This window comes from Besnoitia besnoiti (assembly GCF_002563875.1).
Source record: "Besnoitia besnoiti strain Bb-Ger1 chromosome Unknown contig00007, whole genome shotgun sequence".
Classification (NCBI taxonomy): Eukaryota; Apicomplexa; class Conoidasida; order Eucoccidiorida; family Sarcocystidae; genus Besnoitia; species Besnoitia besnoiti.
Genome location: NW_021703915.1, coordinates 1,201,638 through 1,225,589, shown reverse-complemented (window position 1 = coordinate 1,225,589; position 23,952 = coordinate 1,201,638). Strand labels below are relative to the sequence as shown.

Genomic DNA, 23,952 nt, shown 5'->3' with positions numbered 1-23,952 from the left:
TGGCGGCAGGAGGGGCGTCTCCCTGTTTGCTGCTTCCTGGAGACTGGCTTCCGATGAGGCTCTGAATCTGTCAGCACGCACCTGTTTGCAATGCCGGCATCCTCTCTGTCCGATAAAGGCTTGACATCGATGCACTGACGGCAGGTGTACTGTCTCTTCCTGGTGGTATCGAAAATCGTTCATTTCTGCAGCGCGACTTCAATCGCAGACGACAAGCGCGGAAGGAGTCAGCGTCGTGGGTCTTCCACACGCCCAACACTGCTCGGATCTTCGAAACGTGGTTTGGTGGACAGCGCCGCTACTCAAATAAAACCTGACACACTGGCACGCACGGCGTCCCACAACGTCCTCCAGAAAGCTTCTGCACGTGGTTTCTTCGAGGGAGGGAGGCGAGGCACTTCAAAACTCAGCGGCTCGGGTTGGGAAACCCAAACCCTAGGCGCAGAGCGAGGGAAGCTTTTCAATCAGAAGGCCGCGAGAATTCTACGGCCATGACAAACCACGAGGCAGGGTTTCCGCTGCCTTGTGAAGCGCTGAGCCCCCCAGGCACGCCGCGACCCGACGGTGAGCCTCCGCATGGCGTCGCTGCTGCGCCCGCGCCGCTTTCTGTTTCCTCTTCTTCCTCTTCTTCGTCTTCGCGCTGGAGCGGATCCAATAAGCGTGCGCTGGACGCGATGGAGAGAAACACGGCGCTGCCGTTAGACTGTAAGATCGGGGGTTTTTCGCTGCCTTTTGAAAGGACAACGGGCAGCTGTTTTTTCCCGTCACAACCAAGAGACGCCCCGTGCTGCTTGTAAGGCAGAGCAGAGAGACGAACTACCCACCACGGCGTTGGCAAGGTGTTTGTGAGCCTGTGCATGAATGCAGAGGCACAACGCCTCCAGCACAGACATGGGCATCAGCGTCTCCGCTGCAAGAGAACGAGCGGGAGGGGAGGGGTGGGCGATCCTCCGCTTGCACAGAGAGCAGCCTGAGTGTCACGTGTGTCGTGTCTCTCCGTATGCACGAATAGCTGCAAAAATACTTTTCTTACATAAAGAATCGGCATGTGCACATGTGCCTCTGCGCATGCGCGTCGCTATCTGGGATTCAGTGGATATGTACCAGGGGCGTCCCCCGCGCTGAGGTATCTCCATCATCGTCGTCGTGCCTCTTCTCCGTTGCCCTAGAGACGCACGACCGTCGTCGCTCCTTCGTGCGGCTTCTCGATTGTAGTCTGGCGCATCCCTTTTTTTAACCTGGTCTCCTTCCGCGGCGATTTCGTGGGAACCGGTGAAGGCTGCGAGACGAGAACTCGCGGGTCCGCTATCCTCAGGGCTAGGTCTTCGCTCATCGGGCGCGGCAGCGCCTCGCTTTGAACAGGTTGCCTAGCGTCTGCTGCTTTTTTCAGCCTCGGCACGCCGCGCACTCTTGGCCATGACGCCGCCGCAAGTTGCGAAACCGGGGAGAGTGAACGTTGTGACGGAGAACGTACCATGATGCTTCGAGGTACGGGTCGTCTTCCTGGGCTCTCCTCGTGCGGCGTCAGTGCTTTCGCCCCATCTGCGCGTGCGTTCCCCTGCGCTCTCGCTGCTGCTTAGGTTTGCCTGTCGCTTCTCGCGTCCCGTAGCCTCGTCGTCTGTCGCGTCTTTTGCCTTTCTCCAGTAGTCTTCCCGGGACCCTGACTCCTCGAGCTCGTATGGCTTGGTTCCCCGCAAAAACCAGTACAGGAGCGAGAGTGTCTTTGTTTATGCGATGGAATATGTGCTTTTGTGGGTCGTCGGTCTTTGGTACAGCGGCGATCGCCGCTTACTATGGAAGAGTCAGGATACTTGGCCTCGCTAGGACATCTGTGGTATGAATGCGTGTTTTGCCCGGAGATCGACCCTGTGTTGTCGCACCGGCTTCTCTTCAGCTGCCGCTCTCGACTTCTGTGGCGTTATGTATCCATTTCCCCTCTGCGTTCTGTGGCAGGCGGTCTGCTGTTAATTCCAGTGTGTCTCGCGTTGACCTCCCGAGGTCTCAACGCTGCGGCGCGTGTCTGTATCTCGCTCGTGTTGCCTTGTTTTCTTCCTGTGCCTTGCAGCTTCAGGGTCTCACATTCTTAGAATTGAAGGCAAACATAATACACACAGGGAAACTGGAGAGGTTTTCAGGAGCGAGATTCCGCTTGGCAATTGGAGACGTCGTGTCTTCTATGGAAAACTGAATAGACCACGAGAAAACCGCTCTCGACGACGTGCTGTTATTTCGTCTCCATGTGTCGCATCTTCGGTCTGTCAACTGACGCGTTCTTTCTTGCGCGTCCTTCTGTCGCTCTTTCCACTTGATGCGACAGATGATTTTGCCAGAACGAAGGCTCCCGTTCCTCTCTGACCGCGCTCAGCGCAGTTCTCTTTCTCTCCTTCGAGGGTTTTCGACTCGTCTTGCTGTCGAGCTCTTCGCGCCCCGTCGCTTGTTCTCTCGGCCCTGCAGAGACACAAGCCTGTGTCATGCGCGCCTCGCGCGCTCTCCTGGTTCCCTGTCTCGGTTTCTTCTCCTCCGCTGTTTTTTTCCAAGCTTTTTTCGGCGGTGAGAATCAACTGCTGCCTAGTCTGAACGTCGCCGCCTGCCTTGTGCGATCATAGTTTTATTCGTGCTTCGCTGAAACTGAAGTTTCCTCTGTATCTGTATCGTATTGAGAGAGGTGACTCGCCGCTGCGACGTCCCAGTGACCTATTTCAGAGGCAAACAACCCCGAAAGTACGGATACCCCGCCCATGTGTCTTCACACGCGCCTGGGGCCTGCCTGCGACGCGAGACTAGGCCTCAAGGAGCATCCGAGAGCCCGTTGCCGGTCTCAAGCCGTCGCTGTTTTTCTCGCGAGTGCCGCGGCGCCTACACCCGCGTATACCCGCAGGTTCGGCCTCTGTGTCTCCCTCCTCCAGCTCGTCTGCGTCACGCAGTCGCGGCGGACGGATGCGAATCTGCGTCGAATGCAGGTAGCTGCGGGTGGAACCTGCATCTGTCCCCCCGGAGACGCCTTTGAGACGGAAAGGAGAGAAACTGAAAAATTTAGACTGCAAGAGAAGTTGTGGAAGGAATTGCACGCGTCTGTAGGAATGAGGTGGACGCAGGTGAAGAAGCGAGCGAAGACAGAATAGTAGACACGGATCGGCTGAGAAACAACGCACTGGAAACAAGCAAGAACCTAGAAAACAAGGGGAGGAAAACAACTAGCACATTTATTCTCATGAGTTATTGACCGCTACGAGGAGAGATCTGGAAGAAGCACGCGACATACGTTGCAACCACGTAGTGTGCCTCAGTAATTCTGCTAAGCTTGAGGACGAACGCGAGTTTCACAGTGAAGAACAGAGGGGGGAACGGCGCGCCGCACGTCGGGCCTTTCAGCTCCTGTGACATTTCCTTTTACGCACGCCTCTGCAAGGAAAACATCCCGCAAGCCAGTATTCGCGGGCGAGAGCTTCTCGCTAGTTGGGCTCGTGGCATTGTCTCTCCGCGGTCGGAGCGGAGGCACGGCGCGCGGGATCTGAGCCACAGCACAAGTTTCGCCGAAGTTTGTCGCCAGCGGTCTTCGCACCCAGACGACGGCTGCTCTCAGCGCGTATTTCTTTCTTTTCTCTGCTCGCTAGCATTTGAATGTGGTCCGTTTTCAAGAGAGGGCGTGAAAGGCTGTAAGAACACCTGCTTCTGAACATCAAGTCCACTAGGTTTTTCTCTCGCGGATGGTTCCACGCCGCGTTCCGTAGCCACCGTGCTCGCCAGTCTTCAGACGCTGCATGCCCTGCCGCGGGTAGACGAGGAGCTTCCGCCGCAGGTCGTATTGCGCATGTATCGGGTTAGGCTGCATGGAATCACAGAAACAACGTGAACAGGTCTCCCCTACAGGTTCCGGCAGCGCGGAAGCACTCAAACAGCCGAATGCCAACGCGAGAGTCGTCGCCACCCGCGCGGCGGACGCTGCGACGCGAACGCAGTTGTTCCATGCAACATTCTAAATTCGCATCGCAAGCCCGCACAAAAGGGTGTCTTTTGGCAGGAAAGCCCCGCGCTAGCGTAGACGGCGCGCCGCAAGCAGAAACGAGAAGCAACCTTCCGCGCGGAGCGAACGCGAGGGCGTATATCCACAAAAAGACATATGTGTGCGTACAGGGGTCGGAAACTAGACGGCGCAGAGCTCTATTGCGGGGGCTAGAGCAGTACGAAGCGCAAGCTTCTCTCAGGGCATGAAACGCTCGCCTCGTCGGGGGCCCTGCAAAGTCTCACCTTGATGCGTTCTCTGAACGCCTTCAACTCCTCCTTCATGCGCGGCAGATTCTTTTTCAGCGCCAGGAAGTCCTCCTTGCCCAGAAACATCAGCGGGCGCTGCGCAAAGTCCGTCACGCACATGACTGTGCGCGTCGCGCTCGGCTCCTTCGTTTGCTTCAGAGCAGAGAGAAGGGAAGAAGACGACGCAGCCAGAGTCGCTGCGTCTGGGGCGGGCTGCACAGACAGAACGCGCCACATGCGAAGCGGAAAGTTCCCGTCGCAAAACGCGCGCAACAAGAAAAAACCCGAGAAAAACTCGCACACACGCCAACCTCTCTGCGCCCTTCTGGACGCGCTGTGGATACAGCGCACACACTGACCAAACTTGACGCGGCAGAGGAGCGGCATTCTTTGCGAAACAGGAAGACTGCGACCGAGACACATGAAGCACCTGCAGCGGTCTTCGCAGCCACAGAAGTCGAACACCAACTGCAGATCGGGGGGACAAAGCGACAGAAAGCGAGAGCGGTGTTCGATGATGCTGCGCGCAGACGCGATCCACCTCTGGTCCTGAGACGTGCAGCATCCACTAAGCGCCATGAGCGCAGATGCACGTGCGCGCCTGGAGAGCGCGCAGATGCATATCTGTCCACGTGTGGATAGGCCTCGGCGAATGTATCTTCCAGCTGCGCGAGCGCGAGGCCCGCTGCGCAGGAAAAGCGGAAAACACGACGCCCCTGCAGACTTCACCTTGGCGAGAGGAGGAATGCGCGGACAAGGGCCGCGAGGACCAGACCACTCCGCAGGGTCGATCGTGGCGAAGGCGTTGAAGACGAAGAACTGCCTGCCCCAGGGCTCGATCTGCGGGAAACGTGCGGAGTAGTCCAGACACGCGAGAGAAGGACGGACTACCGTAAACCTCCACGCGCACAAGAAGACCCTGAATCGACAGCCACGAAGGCAGATGCTGAATGGTAACAGACAGGTTAGCGGCAAAAAAAATAAAGACGCGAGATGCACACGAACACGCTGGCGGGCGTTTGATTTCGGGGGAACATCAGGCGGACGCTGAATTGGAAAGAGCGTCGCTTCAGCGCTTACAGGGTGCAGCGGAGAGGCATCCTCTGGAGGCCAGTTGAGAAGATTCATTCGGCGGAACATGACAGTCCGATATGTTCCCAGTTTTGCTGAAGACACAGGAGATGGCGAAGAGCGACTCACCGCGAATCCTCTGATGCTGTAAACTCCCTGTCGAAGCACAGAATGCATCGCAGTTGATATCCGCTGTGGCGCAAAGCCACAGGCGCGCTCTGTCGCTTGTATACGGATGAAGTCGTGGACACACATGTAGACCAGCGTCGAGAATCGAGCGTACGCAGCTAAAGTCCGGTCCTTCCCAACCTGTCCCTACGTGTCGATTTCCACAACCTTTTCAAGAGGGTCCCCTCGCCGTCCTCCTCTCCCACGTTCCAGTGTTGCCTTCGGCCTAGGCGCGGTTTCGTGCGCGCTCCGTTTCCGCAGCTAGTCTTGAGGACTTACGGAAAGCGTGCCGCACGCCAGGCGGCCTAATGCGAAAGTTTCCCATGGTGTGGATGACTGGACATAACGACGGGGGTCCTGTTTGTCATGATATTCTTGCTCTGTTCTCTGCAGAGAGCGCTTCACCGTCAAGACGGACGGAGAACACCTTCTTTGCCTCGTCGATGCCTGTAAAAAGAGTCAAGTCTTGAGCCCAAGAGTGTTCACACACCTTGGACAGAGCTGGGGGAACTGGAGAGGCCGAGAGGGCTCGGACTCCACCGGAAACCGGCTTCGCTTTCACTTCGTTCAAACGATTGCGTGAAGAACAAAGACACAATACAGGTTTGAGCTGCGCACGGCATTCGCCAGCGCCTAGGCGATCACGGGGCGGGGAAACGAAGACAGCAGGCAGAAGGATCGAAGCGCAGAAAGGGAACAGCGCGAAGCCAAGGCCTCGACTACCGGAAGTCCTGGCTGCTCGCCTGTCTCGGCTGACACACTCAAGGGCAGAACTCGCACACAGGCACCGCGACTTCTGGGTGAGAGTGAAAAAGGCACGACACAGGAGAGGGCCCAGCTTGCGATGGAGGACAGGACACGGCAAGTGAGATGACCGGTCAGTCGTGAGTCTCTACATCGAGACACACGAAGCGGCGCCGTTGGACCATGCACTCTCATCCGCCTCCTCTGCTTCGCACGCATCCAAAAGTCACGAGAACCCGTTCACGACCCGTGAAGTCCTGATAAAGAGATGTTTCAGAGGAAGCGTCGTACCAGGTCCGAAAATACACTTAAAAGTCCGTTAGAGAGTCGCGTGCATGCAGTAAGGATCATCTCGGCTGTCGAAAAATCACACTGTAGCTAGTCCGGCATGCGGCAAAGGGCGCCTCGGCTTTTCAAGAGATAAACGCAATGGGAGCGAGGAGACAAGTGAGAAAGCGCGGCGGCGAGAGAGGACGACGCTTGTGCGGGGCCTCTATTGCGCGCGTAAAGCAGCGTTGCGCGTACTGGCGGGGAGATAAGAGGCGAATTATTTCTGTAGCGGGGTCTGCCTCCTTTCTTCGTCGCAGAGGCGATCGGTGCGCGCTGTACCTACACCTCGGCGAATGCGATCTTCAGTTGCTTTTGTTGGCCTTTTTTCGCCTTGGTTCAAGGTAAGCACCAGACGGCCTGGTTTGCTGCTTTCCGTGCTCTGTATGGTTCCCTTGGTGGCTGTCCCTACCTTACGAACTGATCGCGCGAAATTTGTTGCAGACGAGTGCGGGGCGCGTGAGGCAGTTTCTCTCCCCACGGTCAACCGCGAATTTCGATTTACTGGGGAAGAGGCATGGCTGTTAGGCTTCTGTGTCGTCTTGTTTGTTAAATCAAAGGATTTATTTCGCCTTGAAGTGTGACTGGACTCTTGTTTCCACTCGTTTGGCGGTATGTCCTCGTCGTTTCCCTTCAAAGCTTCCACTTCGCCGGCAGCATGCTGCGAAGACACAGCCTCAAACCAAGTCTCGCCACAGACGACAAAACGCATATCCTTTTATACTGCTCACTCGGAAGGGGGAAAGGGACTTCTTCAGTCGTTGTGACAGGAACAACATGAACTCTCCCCCCGGCTGGCGGGTTCTTCCGAACGTGGCCTGATCTAACGCGGCAGCAACATCTCCTCTGCTACTCCCTGGGTACCCCTCTAATGTCTATCGTCTCCTCTTCTATGTTTCTTCTTCCCCTTTGTGGAGTGCGTGTTGCCGCGCATTCCGCCTGAGTCTCGTTTGATGCGTGTTTTCTCGTGGTACTCCAGGCGGCGTCCATAGCATGCATCCTTGGCACACTGTTGCTGGCGTCGTCCGTTGGACTCTTTTATGCGAGTGCCTTCGCTTTTTCATGTTTGCGCAATGATACGGCTTATGGTCATCCCGGTGTTCCTGGGAGATGGTGTTCGCAGTCCACGAGGTGCTGTGCGTTTGCTGTCGCTGCCTTCCTACGCTCAGGCTCACATCTAGTTCCGGGACCGGCGGGCGCGTCTTCCCTGTTTTTCTTCTACCCTCTTTCAAGATGACGACCCGGTTGAGGAAGACTAGAAAGAGACGTGGGCACGTCAGTGCCGGTTATGGGCGTGTCGGGAAGCACCGCAAGCATCCTGGTGGTCGCGGTAAGGCTGGTGGTATGCACCACCACCGCATCAACTTCGACAAGTACCATCCTGGTTACTTCGGAAAGGTAAGCGAAAATATGGCAGGGCTGACCCAGCACAGAGCAGGGCTTGCGTGCACTGTCAACCACCTACCGTGCTCGCGGCGGCCCTGGGAGGATGAAGTGCCACCGTACTGATTCGTGTGAAGAATAAATAGTGAGTGGGAGGGGAGGGGGGGGGGGGGCGGGGGAGAAAAGGGAGGATGTGGCTGTGTGTGCATCTGAGCTTTCGTTTTTGCCGGTGCGCCCTTCAGGTCGGTATGCGCCACTATCACCTGTTGAAGAACCAGTACACCTGCCCGACTGTGAATGTGGACAAGCTGTGGTCGCTCGTGTCCCCGGCAACTTTGGCCAAGGCTGAGCAGAGCAAGGACAAGGCAGCCGTCATCGACGTGACGAAGTCAGGCTACTTCAAGGTTCTGGGAAAGGGCGACCTGCCGAAGGTTCCCGTCATCGTTAAGGCTCGATTCTTTTCGCGTATCGCGGAAAAGAAGATTAAGGAGGCGGGTGGTGCCTGCGTCTTGACCGGCTAAATGTTGATCTTCCTGTTCGCACATTTTCCTCGTACGCTTCCACCTCTGTGAGTGTGTCTTCTTTACCGGAACGATACGTCCTCCAAGATTCTTAAACGACAGTTGCCTCACCAGGACTGCCTGGGTTACCACGTACGCGCCGGAAATGGGTCAGCGGATGCGTCACCGGAAATCGTTATTGACAAGCAGATGAAGGCCGGGACGGGCGGACGTCTCCAGCGACGTGGTCGCCGTGGAGGTAGTGCGTTACCAGCACGTAGAACAGTGGGACGCGTGTTTTTTTTTTCTGGCCAGCTCACCGACAGATTTACCTATTCAGTTATCGTTCTGGTGAAATTTTCGATTCCTTGCACCAGAAAGAGCTGTTTGCCGCGTCACAGCGTACTACGAATCAGAGAAATGCTCGCGGGGTAGTGTTCCTGTTGGTGGGGGGGACAAACGGCTATCAGGGAGACCTGCTTCGAGGCCAGAGGTCACTGTACGACGCAACTCTCGTATGTCGGAATCATGTACTTGATATTAATAAAGGCGTCCGGGCCCCCGTTTATCTCAAAGATATGCAACGTCTCCTCAATCAAGTCACCGAGGTTATCCCTGCAGCGAAGTCCACACAAGCACCAGAAAAATGACACTTCCGGGGCCTCCGTATGGGCGCCTGGCAGTGTTGTCCAGCCACGGCCAGCGTTGCTCCGCGCACACGTCTCCAAGCTTTTTTGAAGGTGTATATCCAGATTATCTAGAATGTCTGTATTTAAGGTTCCTAAATCGTACAAGAATGTATCGAGAAATAGGGCAGTTGGTGCTTCGAGGACGCTGAGATGAGTGCGGCGGTAGGGAGAGCTCACTTCCTTCTCTGTCCATAGTAAATTTGGTCTCCCAGATTTTGATTTTTGTTGATTAGCAAGTTGAAGCAAGGCAAGATCTGTCAGTAGTAGGGCACGAGTGCTTCCCCAACGCGCTCGCCTGAACAGACGTTCCAGAGTCTCACTTCAAACGGGCTCAATCGGGTGCCTTGCGGCGCGGGGAAAAGGGCAGCCATTATTTTTGAGAAAGGCACTGGAGTACCGTCCCTAGTCGGCTACTTTACAAATTCGTCGCATGCATACCGCGAGGGATGCAGTTATCTGTAGATTACGCAAGCACGCTACGCCGAGCAGGGGGAAACGGAATGGTTGGGCCAGACAGTGGGATGGTACGTGAAGGAAACGTGGGAGCGATACTCCTTTACTATCACTTCGTGACCTTGGTTTCAACTGGAGAACTACTTCGCCAGTATACCTTTTTCTGGAGCATAGCGGAGGACTGCAAGGGACGCTTTGTAGTCTGTACACCCGTAGGGCGAAAAAATATCCTCTGTCGAGACCTTAATACCTCACAGTGCGTCAAGAACTATGTGTATCTGCACGAGCGGATGGTGTCCCATAACGAGGCTGTTTAATGTGTAGTGTAATCTCAGACAAGGAGAAAAACGGTCCTCCAGTTCGATCCATTCATCCTGCCGTAGTACCGCTTTTGCCTGCTACGCAGAAGGCGTACCGGAGAGAACGAGAGTTTGGAGAATCTTCAGGGTTGTTGCGATAATCTACGGACGAATCAGGCACAAGTAAAAGAAACGTAGCTTGATGGATGCACACTGTAGTCACGGTATTCTAGAGTTATCATCTGCTGCCGTTTCTAATATTGTGCTGGCCCGTGTCCAAGAGCACGCTGGTCCGTCATATTTTAAGCTCTTGCGTGCGGTCAGGCCTTCTAGCGCTCGCGCCAATGCTTTAAGAGAGGCTTCTAATGGCAGGATGCCTGGCACTGTCCTGTGATTCATCCGGTTGTATTCCAACGCAACAAGCGGAAACCGCACAGCGGCTGCCGCATCCAAAGCTGTTTCGAATGGCTCTGCCATACGAGAGGGACCGGTCACCCAGTATCTATTGTGGCGCAAGCTGTTTTATTGGACGCGCTCCGCTTCTCGTTGTGAAGGAGACAGCATACATTCAATTCGAAAATGTACGCCAGGCGGTCACAACTCCGGCAAACAGAATAGCAGCTAGATGGACGAACAAGAAACAATACCGTTGCCTGCTGCATCAGATCCACTGTCGCTCGTTGGTATGCTCCTGCATTGTGTGTATGAGCACTTTCTCTCGGCGAAGCAAAGCGGCGCCAGACCGAGCGGGGATTGGATACCAACTCTGATGCGAGAAGTCCTATTGAAACCCTCACTCTCCTTCCCGATCTCTTACTTCACTGTCCCGCGTATTCAAAGCCTTCTTGATGGGTATCACCAGCTGGGGGATGACAGGGAGGATTTTCTGGGTAGCACCCTTGAGGAGGTCGTATACCTGGGCGCGCGGTCGATGTCCATCAGAAGAACGGATCAAAATTCAGAGAGCGATCGTGAATGCGGGTGCCGCTCTCTATTCGCTGGTGTTATCACCTTTTTCTTTTCGGGCCACCCGACGTGACGCGGCGCAGGTGCCATGACTTACCCCCTGGACAGCCAGAAACCGGTAAGGATCTTCTTTCTCTCGTATACCGTCGAAGAACATCGGAAGAAAGTACTGGTAGTCAAGCGAGGCAACGTCCGCCTTCCACAAGACTCGGTTTCCTACGAAGCGCCGCACAGGGCACACCCTACCGATTCACCCACACGGCGGGAGAGTCTGGCGACGGGGGCGTACCTTCCTCCATGCAGGTATGGCAGCGACGAGTGACGCGTCATGAGTTTGTGGAGACGGGGACTGGAAAAGAGGTGCAGAGTATGTGAGCAGAGAAAACCAGCATGTCCTTCGAGGTAGAGTTTAGGAGAAGCCATGAGTGTGCCGTCGCCGATCGGAGATACTGCTGAGGGGGGCAAAAAATACGTGGCTATTCCTCTTGTACGGAACCAGAACCTACCTGACGCGCCGTGCTCGACGGCGACAGGCAAGTCTCCTCGCTGGTAAAACCGGCGAAATTGAGAAGGTTCAATGGGCCTACGACAGAAGGCCCCAGCACGAGGAGGTAGAGGAACGTGCTTTGCCTCATGCATCCAACGCCTTACAGCAACAGCGTGCGTGTGCGCCCCGGAGCCTGTATACACGCAGAAGCCAACGGCGGATAGTAGCCATGGGAGGTGCTGTCTTCCCAAGCAGTGGAACACACAACCAGTCACGACAGTAGCTTTCAAGAGTTTTTTCGAGAAAAGAGCGCTCATCTCGCTACGTCGGTGGGGTTCTGGGTTATGTCAGTCTTGCAAGCATGCCCCCACGAATTGCAATCCACGACGTTCATGTGAACAGTCTTCCAACTGTTTGGTATCCTCTGCCTCGTGATGCAGGACCAGGACGAACTGGTGTTCTCATCTGACCCCGTAGGAGAAACGTGATGCTAAAACCAGCGTCTTCCTGCTAAACATGTCCATTGGCATTGTTCCTTCTTCGTGAGGTGCGTGTGAGGTTCATTCCCGCTGGTGACTTGTGCGCCTTGCGCCACCCGTGACCCGTTATGCGCAACTGGAAATGCGTTGAGTGCCTTGCTACATGAAGGCAGGTGGCCTCGTAGAATTGTGGAAAGGTATCACTGCCGCAAGTGAGCCTAGCCAGCCAAAGGAAATCATCCGGGAAACCCGCGAGTCTCTCTGTTTCCAGCCGGATTTCGAGATGCAGCTACCATATACATTCCGCATCAGCTCTGTCCTTGACTAGCGAGGCGGAGATTCGTTCGACTCAATTGTTTCTGGAGGACGCACCGCCGCCCCTCCTCAGAAATTTCCTTTCTCGCTCATTGAATCGAACAAGAGGTGTGGCCACTGTTTGGCTCAGGTAGGCCACAACCTGGCTTTTATTCGTAGAACTGGACCATCCTTTTTGCTTTGGGAAGTTTCCAAACGGAGACTCGGGATTGAGCGGCAAAAGGCCAAGGGCCTTCTCTTTTAGTTTAAATTCTGGGTCAACGATCTTTTTCTGGCAGTCTGCCAGCGCGAGTTCCGCCCCAGGCGCCAGACGACGAGCTGACTGCATTGTTGATCGCTCCCCTTTCCTGCTACTCTTGTTTCCTCATGCACACACAGCCCTACAAGGATTCACAACTTCAGCAAAAGCCTGCTAATCCAGCACCCCACAAAAAGCGATATTTCGCAGGGACGCCTTATTCACTCGCCTACCGTAACATGGAATGGCATGTGACGCGAGTAAGTACGCCGCATGCGCTTGTTGCTCTGTTTTCATACACCAAAGTAGATCACAAGAGCGAGGGCCGTCCAAAAGTTACTATAAACAGTTGAGTACAGATGGCCAGAGAGCCCTAAGACTATTAGTAGTAGGTTATGAAACAACATCACATCGGGGACCGCGGCGTTTTTCCCGTGTATTACTTTTTGTTGAAAAATGCTTCAGGGGGGCTCTGCTCCCGATTATGGGAGCCTCTGCAAGGCCCGTGACAGCAGGGCTTGACACAAAAGACTAGAGACACGAAGTACGGTATTCGTGACGGCCTGGGATGAGAGTGGGAGCCCGGCCTACAAGCGGTTACACGTAGCAATATTGACTTTTATCGAACACGGCTAGCGTCTTTCTGTATTATAGATTGTGGGGCTGAGTTGCATCTGATGCGTCAGAAGCCTCCTGCCGCTGGGCGTTTCAGAACGTATAGGACTACGAAATTCGAAAGGAATTTCGTCGTTCATACCTAAGTGCGCGCGGTGGTTTCAAAGGCGGGTGAAGGTGTGACCACAAGGCCACCCTGACTGCAACGGAGCTCTTCCGGACAGAATATTTTTCAACAGAACCCGGTCTCCGCCCACCAATAGAGAACATGCGACTTCCGTTGCAAGCGGGGGAGCGGCTGTGGTAGCGGAAGGTTGGATATTTTGTGGTCGGCAAAGACGGATAGGCGAGTTAACAGAGAGCGCTGTCGACAGAGCCGGTAATCCCGTACAAACCATCCGTGGTACCTTAGAGAATATGGTTCGCCACCAGTACTGCATAGTGGCCTGTTGCACTGCCCAATCAGCTACTGTTCTGCGGACACCGGCTCCCCAACATATTTTCCTGTTCACCGTCATTGCTGCCATAGACCCCTGCGAAGTCGGCAGTGAGCCACTATCAGGCTAGGGAGCGGCGGCAGCAAAGTTCGCAGGACGTGGGGCACTCGCCGCTCCAATCGATGGTACATGCTTGCCGGCACGGGGATTTTTCTATGTAGACTCTTCCCTAAAACCCTGCGAGCGGTGCGGTTGACGTGAGTAACACTGCCACTGCTTATACGCCTGTCGCAGTCGCACCGACGACTGCGAAGTTTCAGAGCCAGCTGCTATAAGTTCCTGTTGGAATGCACAGCATTCTCATACCCAGCGGGTGACTTGCTAACTCCATTGCCCCTTACACAAAATGCCCGGCGCAGGCAGTGTGACAGCGCTCGTGTGCTACAGAACTGACCCAGAACATCGTCTGCCTCACCTTCGCACGTCCACGTACATTCGAAAGAAGCAGCAGCCACGGGGTGCATATTCCTGAATGCAAATTAGCGTGTGTAAGTACGTGACCTTAACAACTATGCGACACGCGGCAGCATCATAATCTTGCTAGCTGCGCTGCTAGAACGTGTAACCAGCTTGGCAACGCTTTGTTCTCGAGGATGCGTCCTGCGCTCGCTCGGAAGGGACAAAACACTGGAACGCAACCCGCTAAAACAGTGGATTCGGGCGCAATCGACTAAGATGGCAAAAGAGTTCTGTCCCCTGCAACTCGGAAGCACGCCACGCTGGACCCGAGAAGCTCCGCGGCTTGACACCCACGCCAGCCGCTTGGAACCACCGTCTTCAGATTTTACTGGAAATGCGAGGTCTGTCTTTTAGGGAACGTGGCATGTCCGTGACAGAGGCAAACAATGCAACAGAGTGACCAGGCAACGTTGAGAAACAATGGAGGAACGCCGTAGACAGCCCTTCCAATGAGCCACCTAGCAGATCACTGGAAGACAGAGTGACCGCACGTGCGACGCATCTGCGCGCGTACGAAAACAGCTTCATACGCTGCTAAATTTAGCGAGTCGGCCTTGCCTTTGGCCAATGCTCTCCGATGCCCAAAACTCCTGAGCTCTCCTCTCGGAGCGAGAGAAGCGAAGTCCCAACGAACGAACTGAGGACGTTGAACGCGCTCTTTCTCCATTTTGCAGCAGTCCTCCGATACATGCCCTCGCTTTTCATGGGTTAGACGTACTGGACATATTGTATTGTACTGTTTCAGCACCACCTTCGGACTTTACGCTCAAACCGCTGGTCACATGATTGGTGCCGCTTAATCCTTGTACCACTTCTTTGCATGGGCAGCGTAAGTTTCAGGGCTTACAGCTTCAATGACGATGGGCATGAAGCCATGAAGAGCTCCGCAGAGCTCGGAGCACTGGCCATAGAAGACACCTTCACGCTGAATGAACGTGTTGACACGCTGCAGCCTGCCCGGAATGGCGTCGGCCTTGATGCCTAATGCAGGGATAGCCCACGAGTGAATGACATCTGTGGCGGTGATGAGGAAACGAATGTGTGTACGAGTTGGCAGCGTCAGACGCTTGTCGACTTCCAGGTTTCTCAACATTCCAGGCAACAAATCTTCATCTGTCACCATGTTTGACTGGAACACGTAGTATGTCGGGATCTTCTCCGGGTCATCCAGGTACTTCTGCGGAGTCACGTACTCCGTCGCTGACACGTTCTGGAGCTTTGCCCCCACATTTTGCTGTGAAGAATCCTTCAAAGACTGCAACAAAACTGACGATTTCCCGTCTCTCGTCGCACGGCATTCGGCGGGACGACCCGAGTTGGTGGCTTTGTTGCCGGGCGCTGCTGCACCCCGGCGGTTCCAGAAGGACCGGAAAACATCCATGATTTCGGCCTGCCCGTAAAGAGCCACACCTCTCCTTGGAAATTTGGTCGACAAGACGAACAACCGGCGAACTATGAAAAGGTACACAAACTAAATCGAGGGAAGCGCTTTTATCCACCATGTCTGAATGCATGAACGCGGGTTTCAACGCGCTACCTCTCCCTCGCTCATGACGGCGACCTTTCTCGACTGGATGCATGCACATTCGGCCAAGGGCGGAAAAAATGCGCAGAGGCGCGGGTTTTTTTCCTGATGTCACTCGAATCCGTGTGATAAATACTCAGAAAGGCTTAGATGGGGGACAACAAGTTAGTGCCAATGGTAAGGAAGAGTGAAGACTGGGGGTTTAACCGCGGCTTCCTCCCATTCACCCTTTTTCCCCAGGGTTTTCCGAATAGGCAGAAATGAGGTCTGCGGCGACACAAAGCGAACACCAGCTTGCCCGCAAGACGCGGAGCGGGAAAAAGCCGGGAGTCCCTGTTAAGGAGGGACAGAGCCCCCTGCATTCTCAAGAGTTCCAGGAGGAGCGCGCACGACGGAGGAAGCAAGCCTTCGAGACCGAGAACTGAAACACACGTGGTATAGATGGTGTGTGCTGCGCAAGCAGATCTGAAATGTCTATTCCCCAGGGCTATGACCGGCTAACCCACAGGCTGTATGGCAGATTCTCGTTCGGGGTCTGCACATACGATGATGCTGGAGCACGTAGCCTGTAAGCCTCGCTCTTTAGTCCGCCCCGCTGCCGTCGCCGGGAGGTATCGCCACGCGAATATATCGCTCCTTACACGGACCACATCCTTCGCGTGCGCCCTGTGCATCTCTTTGTTGGGAACTGCAATCCTTACGGATCTGGCGGGACTTCAGCGTGCGGCCTGATAGACGCCCATGCACTTTGCAACGTCGCCATCTGAATGCCTGCTTTTCCTCGGCAATCGAGCTACATGCAAACGTGCGTCCGCGCAGGCTGCCGGTGCCTCGAGTCATTGTCTCGCACAAACGGTAAACTGAACCGGATCACAGAGCACGCGTTTCCCCTCCTATTTTCCCCTGCAGAGTGGAAAACGACCGAGGCTGGCGTGGCAAATTGCAAGGGTCAAGTCGCAGCACAATCGAAAAGAGTGCGAGTGCATTTCAGTCTGCATTCACCGTTCGGACTATCCCGTGTTGTACTTAACAATAACAGATTGCCTGAGCGCATCTCTCTACGTGAGCAGACAGAGGCGTGGACTGGCAGAAGCACGGGTGTGCCAGGGTCAGTTTGTTTTGCCGATGGAGCTAGCCCCCTCTACCATCACCGCAGAGCTGTACTCCAAAAATCAGTGCTCCGATGTGCTAGTAGAGGGTTGTAAAATAACGTGAGAGACGTGTGCGTGGTTCTTCCATTGCGTCCCCGCCCCACGTGAAATACGCCCGAAATCAGCCGAGTGTGCGAGACGGCAACGCGCTGTCGAGAGCCCCAGCATAGCGACACCACCCGGTCCAGCCGGGCGAAGACCGAAAAACACAAAACTGTGTCCGTACCCTAGAGTACGGACGGAGCGAATGGATTTATGCGGGAAGCCCTGCACACTCTCGCGGCGGAGATCCATCCTTCCGGTCAATAGCTCCATCAGCGCATCAGAGACAATTACTCGCACCAGATTCAGCAAAGGAAAGAAGACACCTGAACAACAGTTGCACACAAGAGGCTGAGCCTCGCTTGTCACATCTACAGGCGGAAACGAAGAGGAAGAAAAAACACGCCGCAGACGTCAGAGTCGTTTGCTCCAGAATTTATTTCCTGTCAGCGGCAGGAAACTCTTTGATAAAACAGGTCACAGTTGGGAAGCACAGTCTGCGCTTCCTTCAAAACCAGAGAGGGTTCAAGAGGACAGCAGCAAACGAGAGTGTGTGAAACAGACTAGACGAATGAATGCGCGAGGCAGATGAGAAGCAGGCTCGAAGAACCCCCTGGAACGCGAAAAATAAAACTCGTCTTCGACTGGCGGAAGATGAAGGCTCCTTGTGTCTATGCTATGCGAGTCCAGCGACGCAGACCGGTGTCGTTACGAACAGAAGTGCCAAGGAGAAGAGGGATTCCCCTTTGGCGAATAACTTTGACTTGAGAAAAGAGGGAATTATTGAATGCACCCGCTTGGGAGGTGCCCAAGCAAGGGCGATGCTCAGCAAGAGCAGGACGAACTCTTGCTCGTCAGATCTTGCTGCTGAGGAGTGGCGTTCAGCTGTACGTCCACCACTGCGCAGGACACACACACGTACCCCCACAAAGCGCCATGCACGTCCTGTTCCTCAGTTTTGTCACGGAGGTCCGTGTGCAGACACTTCGTGACTGTTGGTCGATTTCGTGAACAGCTACCGCTGACTTGAAACAGAAGACCGCATTTACAGCAGGGGAGCAGCTCTTAAACATGCAGGGCCTGGCAAGCGGAGTCGTCCCTATCTAGACACGTAGAAACATCAAAGACCGAGCGAGTCGAGTCAGACCTGCAGGTCTGCGCGTGAACACTCACTCTGTGCGTCGTTCGGAGTCTGCTGAGTCTCCAGACCTGGCAACGCGGAAGCCTGCAACCAGAAAACCGCCAAACTATTCGAGCTGAATTCTCGAGGGAGTAGGACAACGACGACGACAGTTACATCGAAGACAGGCTCAAACGGTTCCGACCACCATATACGTAAAGTTGATCTGTGCATACCCTGAGGAGCTTTGTGAAGCTTGCAATTTTAGCCTATCTCACTGCACCACAGAAAAACGTTTTCTGAAGAAACATGAATACTGAGATCCACAGAGAGGTCAGTGCGTAACGCGCCGGCTGTAACTGAAGACTGCTTTTCGGGTTTCTCTGTCTGCTCTTGCTTGACTCCTCTGTCGCTCCCTTCCACACTTGCCAAATTCGTTTCGGCTATAGCCTAGGTTCCGACCTTTCTGAAACTCCGAGCTTTTCGCTCGTTCTCACCAGTTTCCGGAAGAGGTTTTTGATGTTGTAGCCCGCCTTCGCGCTGGTCTCAACGAACATAATGTCGTGCTGAAAACAGGTCATCCACACACACAAGCGTCTGTCGTCACTCTTTCTCTTGGGCACATCACCCCAGAGCCTTAAACAAAACTTTAGCACAGAGACAGCCACGGGCGCGCGCTCCATTTACGAACGCCGCTGAGCCTCGCAACCACGGCCACTGTTTCCTCCAAAAATTCCCACGCGCCCCGCTACGAGGTTTAGGCTGTGATCGCACGCAAGACCTACGCACAACAGCCGCTCGGTCTCTACAGAAAACCTGCCAGTCAACACGACCCGGTTGCATGCTTCCACGCTCCCCGCCCTGCAGAAACTCACTTCTTGAGCCTTCTGCTGCCCCTCTTCGTACGAAACTTGTCTGTATGCAGACCAGGCAGATGGGAAAGGACACAGATGAAGCACTCCTAACTTGGCTGTCTGTATCTCATAACCGGAGTCATCTTCAGCAAGCGCCGAGAGGTGCAGATGCTCGCGGCCGCTACACGAATTACGCGTAAAACGTGCAGACTCAGCCAGATGGCCCTCGGCATGCAACTCCGCACCACCTGAGTATCTACGTATATACATATATACACATACATTTATGCATGCATACATACATGCATTTATATACCTATATGTACCTGGCGTGCACTGCGAATACGAGCAAGCACACCTGCATCTCCGTGTGGATGACCTATATGTATCTAGTGAAGATATCTCTGGAAGTTACCCGGCGGCGATGCAGCTCAAGCCACAGTGCGACTGACAGAAAGAAGCCGCAATCGCCCACAGGACCCCTGCTTCTGACACGTCTGCCAGCAAGGAATCGGCAGCGCGACGACCTCACTAACCTTCTGTCCGCCAAATCCGTTTTGTTCCCGACGAGGGAGATGATGACATCGTTGCCGCGCTCTGCACGCACACACACAATACGGAGATCGAAAAAGTCAAATGAAGCAGGAAGACTTCCAAGGAAGGCATGCGAGGCGCACCTCTGCGCTCGAGGCTCTGCACCAGATCAAGCACTAGAACGTCCCACCCGCGGCAGCACATTTCTTGTCTGCAGCGCCCACCATGACACAAATTGGGACTAGGGCTACAGTCTGCATGCGGCGCTGAGCGGATACAGACGCCCTCTCGTGTCTGCCTGACATAGCCGCTATTAACCTCGCCCGAGATCCCGCACACACATGCGCGCAAATGCAGATTCTGCAGCCTCCAACTGCCGTTCACCCTTCCCTCCCCCCTCCAAATCTGTCTTCTCGTGCTCGCCGGTCGTACCTGCGCGAACGTCTTCGATCCATTTGGTCGTGTTCAGGAACGAGGCGCGGTCTGAAGAAGGCGCAGCAACGCGCGCACGCAGCACAGAAGTGGGGAGGAGGCCGACAGCCGTCTTCGGCGAAGTACCCTTTTAGGCGTGTAACATCCCAGCTACGTCGACGCATCGCACGCAGACAACTCCATACCCGTGACGAGAGCAGGCCGCAACAGCATGAGCCTTTTGAGGCATAAGGGCCTCCAACCCACCAGCCCGGCTGTCGACGTCTGAAGCTCCTCAGGCACCCCCAATGCCAGTTCTCGAACGTGTGCTTTCCAGCGCGAGGTGTTCCTGCCGCCCCACGCGAATCTCGCGCATGCGACCAAAACGGGCGGCGTCTGTGCAGCAGCAGGCTTGCGAGAGGGGCTCTGCACTCACTTGTAATGTCGTAGACGACCACGGCCGCGGAGGAGTCCCGAATATAGGACGGAATCAAGCTGCGGAAGCGTTCCTGGCCGGCAGTGTCCCACAGCTGGAGACGCACGGTTCTGTCTTCCAAGTACAGAGTCTTCGATAAGAAGTCGATGCCGATTGTGGCCTGAACCGCAAACCGCGAACGGCGCACACAGAGAGGACTCAGATCACGAGCGACACAACACCCGACGGCCCAGACGCGCTGCCCGCCTCTCTCAACTCACGCGCGCCTGCACGACTCACGCAGCGACGGCGCTTCTGGGCTCGCGCACAGCCCCTCGCAAGGAAGACGCGATGCCTGCGCTGCTGGCTGCTGCGCACAGAACGCGGCGTCGCTCAATTCCGTTGAACCCTGTCGAGGATAAAACGGATGTGACTGCGTGAGTGCTCAACGCTCTGTTTTTTCAAAGTGGCGAGCTCTCCGCTGTCTCCAGCTTCCTCTTGCCACGAGGTGCGACTCGCGACGGCGCAGATGAGCCACATACCTGGTAGTTGTTGTCAAAGGTGTCGTACATGAACCGAGTGATGATGGAGGTCTTTCCCACGGCCTGCTCGCCGAGGAAGACGAGTTTATACTTGTTGAGTCCCGCAACTACGAATAAAAGTGCATATGCGCACGTGGACGCAGAAGAGTAAAATGGACAGCCGAGCAGTGCATCGCCTCGCTTACGAGGCGCCCGCATGAGAACGACGCGTTCACTGAACAGAGCGAATTATACTACATGCTAAAGCCCCGCGAAACACCGCACAGCTGCAATGAAACTCCATCGCAAGGGGGAAGCAGAACGACGATGACTGAAATTCCGCACAAACGTCAGCCCCCTTGACCGGAAAAGCCCAGTGCGAGGGGCAGTGTACTGCAGTCACAAAGAATGTTATTGTCTGATTCTCATAGCCGATGTACGTGTAGAGCCTTGGCGTAGCGAGCCAAGACCGCCAGCGGCTCGAATTCTCGCTTTCGCGTCAAACCAGCGGCCCATCGCAGAGTGCTCCCTAACCTCCTCCCCCCAAAATAACATCTTCCCCTTGAAAATGGGAAGACAGTGCAGATAAAAGACCCGCAGCCTCTGTCCGTGCACGCACCTGTGGCCTCTGCCATTTTGACGCGTCTCGTAAATTCCGCTCCGAAGAAAAAGAGACAGAAAAGATATCTGGCAGACTCTGTGAAGCTATGGGGAAGCACCGGACGAGCAGACAAGGGGAGAGGAAGTTGCTAGGGCAGCAGCAGAAAAGCAGACGAGTCAACCAGGAGTTGCCACACGCTGGAAGATCAGCAGTGGAAGCAGTTAGAAATCAGGCACTGACGCAGAGTGTAGTGCAGGTTACGAAAAAGAAACGAACGACGGAAACAAATTGAAACTGAACGAGGATGAGCCGACTTCAAGAGAGCCAGAAAGCCAATCGGTGCTGACACCAGACACCAGATGGTGGCTCCAGGAGCTTTGGCGGGACCAGTCCTCGAACTAAAGTTAACAGCAGAAGAAAAATGACGGCGCAATTCGAGTAGAGAGCACCGATGTGTGAGGAGCTGTGAAGAAGCAGACGAAGGGGGAGGGCTTCAAAAGACAGATTCCCGTGGGCGCTGACGCCGAGTTCGGCTTCGCCGACAGGAGCGAGAGAATCCGGAGGAAGAAACCGTAGCCACGATGTAATCCTCTTCGAAACGAACTGAGAAAGAATCGAGGCGGCAGATAGCACTGGGGAACGACAGAATCAAAAAGTCTGTAGAGCAATCTGCACAGATGAGGGGGCCGAGCCCAGACGACGAAACTCGCCTCCCCGCAACTTCGCAAAACCACGATATTCCTTGTTTCAATAGCTGTCTTCGCTACCCGTGGTACTGCCGAAAAGTAAAAACATCCAGAGGTTCTGGCTTTGCCAGCCGATGGGTGAACACCTGAAAGTGAAGGCCCTGCAACGGACCCTGACGTGACGCCCTCGGGGACCGGGAAAGCACAAACACCAGCCACGGCAAACCTCAGCAACGTCACCAATAAGGAAACCAAGCGCACTGGCCCCTACTTTAAAAAAGGGAAAGCGGTAGGAGAAAAAAGGTCTTCTGCCCACTCGCTCACGGGGGAAAAACAGAGACAAAAACGGGGGCAGTTGTGATGAGGAAGACGATATCCTTGGTCCCGTCAGCGGCGCGATGGCTCAAAAGTAGGACTCTGGGAATGGTAGGCAAGCAGAAGGCGAGTTTCCCGTCTTACAATTGTGAAGATGACGGAATAGCAGTTCAGGCTAAGGTCGGTGTACGTACGCTGGGAGTGACAGTTAGACTGCACCGAAACTACGCGGCTTCTGTGCACGTCAACGGTTGCTCTCAGCTGGGTAAGGAGTGATTTTCGCAGCCGAAGTTCTTGGATACGATGCAGTGCGACTGTGGTTCGGACCGCGTAATTGAACAAACGCTCAGAAGGGAAGAGGCAAGCGACAGGACTATTCTAACCCACAGAACATGATCCGATATATACAGTGCAATTACCACATTCACCAGACGAACCGTCTTTGCGCGCTTCAAGAAGCGCGGCTGCCACGCGCGGGAGGTCATTAGTGGGTTCGGAGCAGAGTGGTCCGAAGACGAGAATGATGGAAATCATGCACGGTTTCCTATAGCGCCTGTTGCTCTCTGCGACAAAGACACACAACCCAAACTAGGCACTTGAAAGAGTTTCAAATGAGTGAATTTGACATCGTCACCGTGGCCCCTAACATATTTTGTTACTACCGTTTCTTTGTCGGGCAGCACCACACAGCAGCAGGACTACAGGAAAAGCTGACGGGACCTTGTATGGTTTCAACAAAACGCATACGTCGCCAGTGTGACCTAGAGTCGGGATTGGGCCTGGTGTAGACCTCGCTTATGGCAACGAATGCACCTGCTGCCAGAACAGCGGAGACCCTGAGAATGTTTGGAAGCTTCTAAGCAGGGCGCTGCACCTAAACGAACTGCGCGCTGATCGGGCCATCATCAGCTACTGCTCCGTTGCAGTGCCCGCTTTCCAGCGCGTAATTCTGAGCTTAAGCCACCGTCTTACCCTTTTGAGTGTTCAGCAAGTCTAGGCGGAAGTTGTCTATGCCACTACTACGCTGATGTTCATACGCATCCGTGTATGGCAGCCGTCCACCTCCCATGTATTGTACGTTCTTAGCCCGTAGATAGCACGTATCATCGCCTGCTATGACGCGTGGCGTAATATAGGCGTGTTCTGTTCGCAGCAGCATTCGTGCAGTTTTTTGCTGACTGCCTGTCGCATGAAGAGACTGCAGAAATAACAGATCTGTATATTCTTTGAGCTAGAACAGCTCGTTTGAGAATTCGTCCGCTGTAGTTGCTCGTGTACCGACTTCTCTGCGATAGAGGGCGAGTCCTACAGGGTTGCACAAGTGACCAGCTCAGCGAAATCAATAGTGCAACTAGCAGCCGTCCTTCTGAATTGAAGTGCTCTCTGACAAGTAGGTTCAGTATTAAATTAGCGGGCGCAACTGGTCTCTACTGAAGTGCAGCGGGCTGTTGAACAGCAAAGCGCCTCTATCTTGTATTCGTTGCGCTCGGAGATGGACAAGGTTGACCAGGAACGCTTGCGTGGAATGTGAACGAGTTTTAGCGTGCAGTACTGTCGAACTGCGGGGCTCCACGGCCGGTTCTTCAGGCAGGAAGGCCTACGGCCCTGTAAAAGCATACGCGTCCGTCCACAAAAACCACACGTAATTGGTGCAGATCTGAACGCAACTTCCCACCGGGCAAGACGACAAAAAAGCACGTTCAGGTAGTAGGCCGACAGGAACTGACACGACAAACGTGAAGTGGCTCTCAGCAGTGAGCTATACACTCGTAAACAGTCTCCCCTCTCGAAGAAGTCACATCCACCTTTGGACTTTTGCACTTGCAGCCATCCCTG

At 54.7% G+C, this 23,952-nt stretch overlaps 6 protein-coding genes across 6 annotated transcripts; 2 read left to right on the top strand and 4 right to left on the bottom strand.

The window, feature by feature from the left end:
- Nucleotides 1–491: 491 nt before the first annotated feature.
- BESB_072010 (uncharacterized protein) lies at nucleotides 492–1,479 on the top strand (the record flags this gene model as incomplete). Its single annotated transcript, XM_029365574.1, has 2 exons — nucleotides 492–705; nucleotides 1,391–1,479. The coding sequence occupies 2 exons, from the start codon at nucleotides 492–494 to the stop codon at nucleotides 1,477–1,479; spliced, it is 303 nt and encodes a 100-aa protein (XP_029218058.1).
- Nucleotides 1,480–3,688: 2,209 nt separating this feature from the next.
- BESB_072000 (uncharacterized protein) lies at nucleotides 3,689–5,815 on the bottom strand (the record flags this gene model as incomplete). Its single annotated transcript, XM_029365573.1, has 5 exons — nucleotides 3,689–3,826; nucleotides 4,249–4,464; nucleotides 4,981–5,091; nucleotides 5,332–5,417; nucleotides 5,770–5,815. The coding sequence occupies 5 exons, from the start codon at nucleotides 5,813–5,815 to the stop codon at nucleotides 3,689–3,691; spliced, it is 597 nt and encodes a 198-aa protein (XP_029218057.1).
- A 1,979-nt stretch (nucleotides 5,816–7,794) lies between these two features.
- On the top strand, nucleotides 7,795–8,465 carry BESB_071990 (ribosomal protein RPL27A; the record flags this gene model as incomplete). The annotated part of the gene is made up of 2 exons (XM_029365572.1): nucleotides 7,795–7,959; nucleotides 8,187–8,465. The coding sequence occupies 2 exons, from the start codon at nucleotides 7,795–7,797 to the stop codon at nucleotides 8,463–8,465; spliced, it is 444 nt and encodes a 147-aa protein (XP_029218056.1).
- A 473-nt stretch (nucleotides 8,466–8,938) lies between these two features.
- BESB_071980 (uncharacterized protein) lies at nucleotides 8,939–12,460 on the bottom strand (the record flags this gene model as incomplete). The annotated part of the gene is made up of 6 exons (XM_029365571.1): nucleotides 8,939–9,034; nucleotides 9,311–9,423; nucleotides 10,002–10,047; nucleotides 10,703–10,801; nucleotides 10,949–11,067; nucleotides 12,190–12,460. The coding sequence occupies 6 exons, from the start codon at nucleotides 12,458–12,460 to the stop codon at nucleotides 8,939–8,941; spliced, it is 744 nt and encodes a 247-aa protein (XP_029218055.1).
- A 2,277-nt stretch (nucleotides 12,461–14,737) lies between these two features.
- BESB_071970 (putative cytochrome C oxidase subunit IIb) lies at nucleotides 14,738–15,322 on the bottom strand (the record flags this gene model as incomplete). The annotated part of the gene is made up of 1 exon (XM_029365570.1): nucleotides 14,738–15,322. One exon carries the CDS (start codon nucleotides 15,320–15,322, stop codon nucleotides 14,738–14,740), a length of 585 nt encoding a protein of 194 aa, XP_029218054.1.
- Nucleotides 15,323–17,484: 2,162 nt separating this feature from the next.
- Nucleotides 17,485–20,733, bottom strand: BESB_071960 (Rab6; the record flags this gene model as incomplete). The annotated part of the gene is made up of 8 exons (XM_029365569.1): nucleotides 17,485–17,558; nucleotides 17,833–17,884; nucleotides 18,277–18,345; nucleotides 18,655–18,694; nucleotides 19,170–19,230; nucleotides 19,600–19,650; nucleotides 20,015–20,174; nucleotides 20,536–20,733. The coding sequence occupies 8 exons, from the start codon at nucleotides 20,731–20,733 to the stop codon at nucleotides 17,485–17,487; spliced, it is 705 nt and encodes a 234-aa protein (XP_029218053.1).
- Between the last annotated feature and the right edge of the window lie 3,219 nt (nucleotides 20,734–23,952).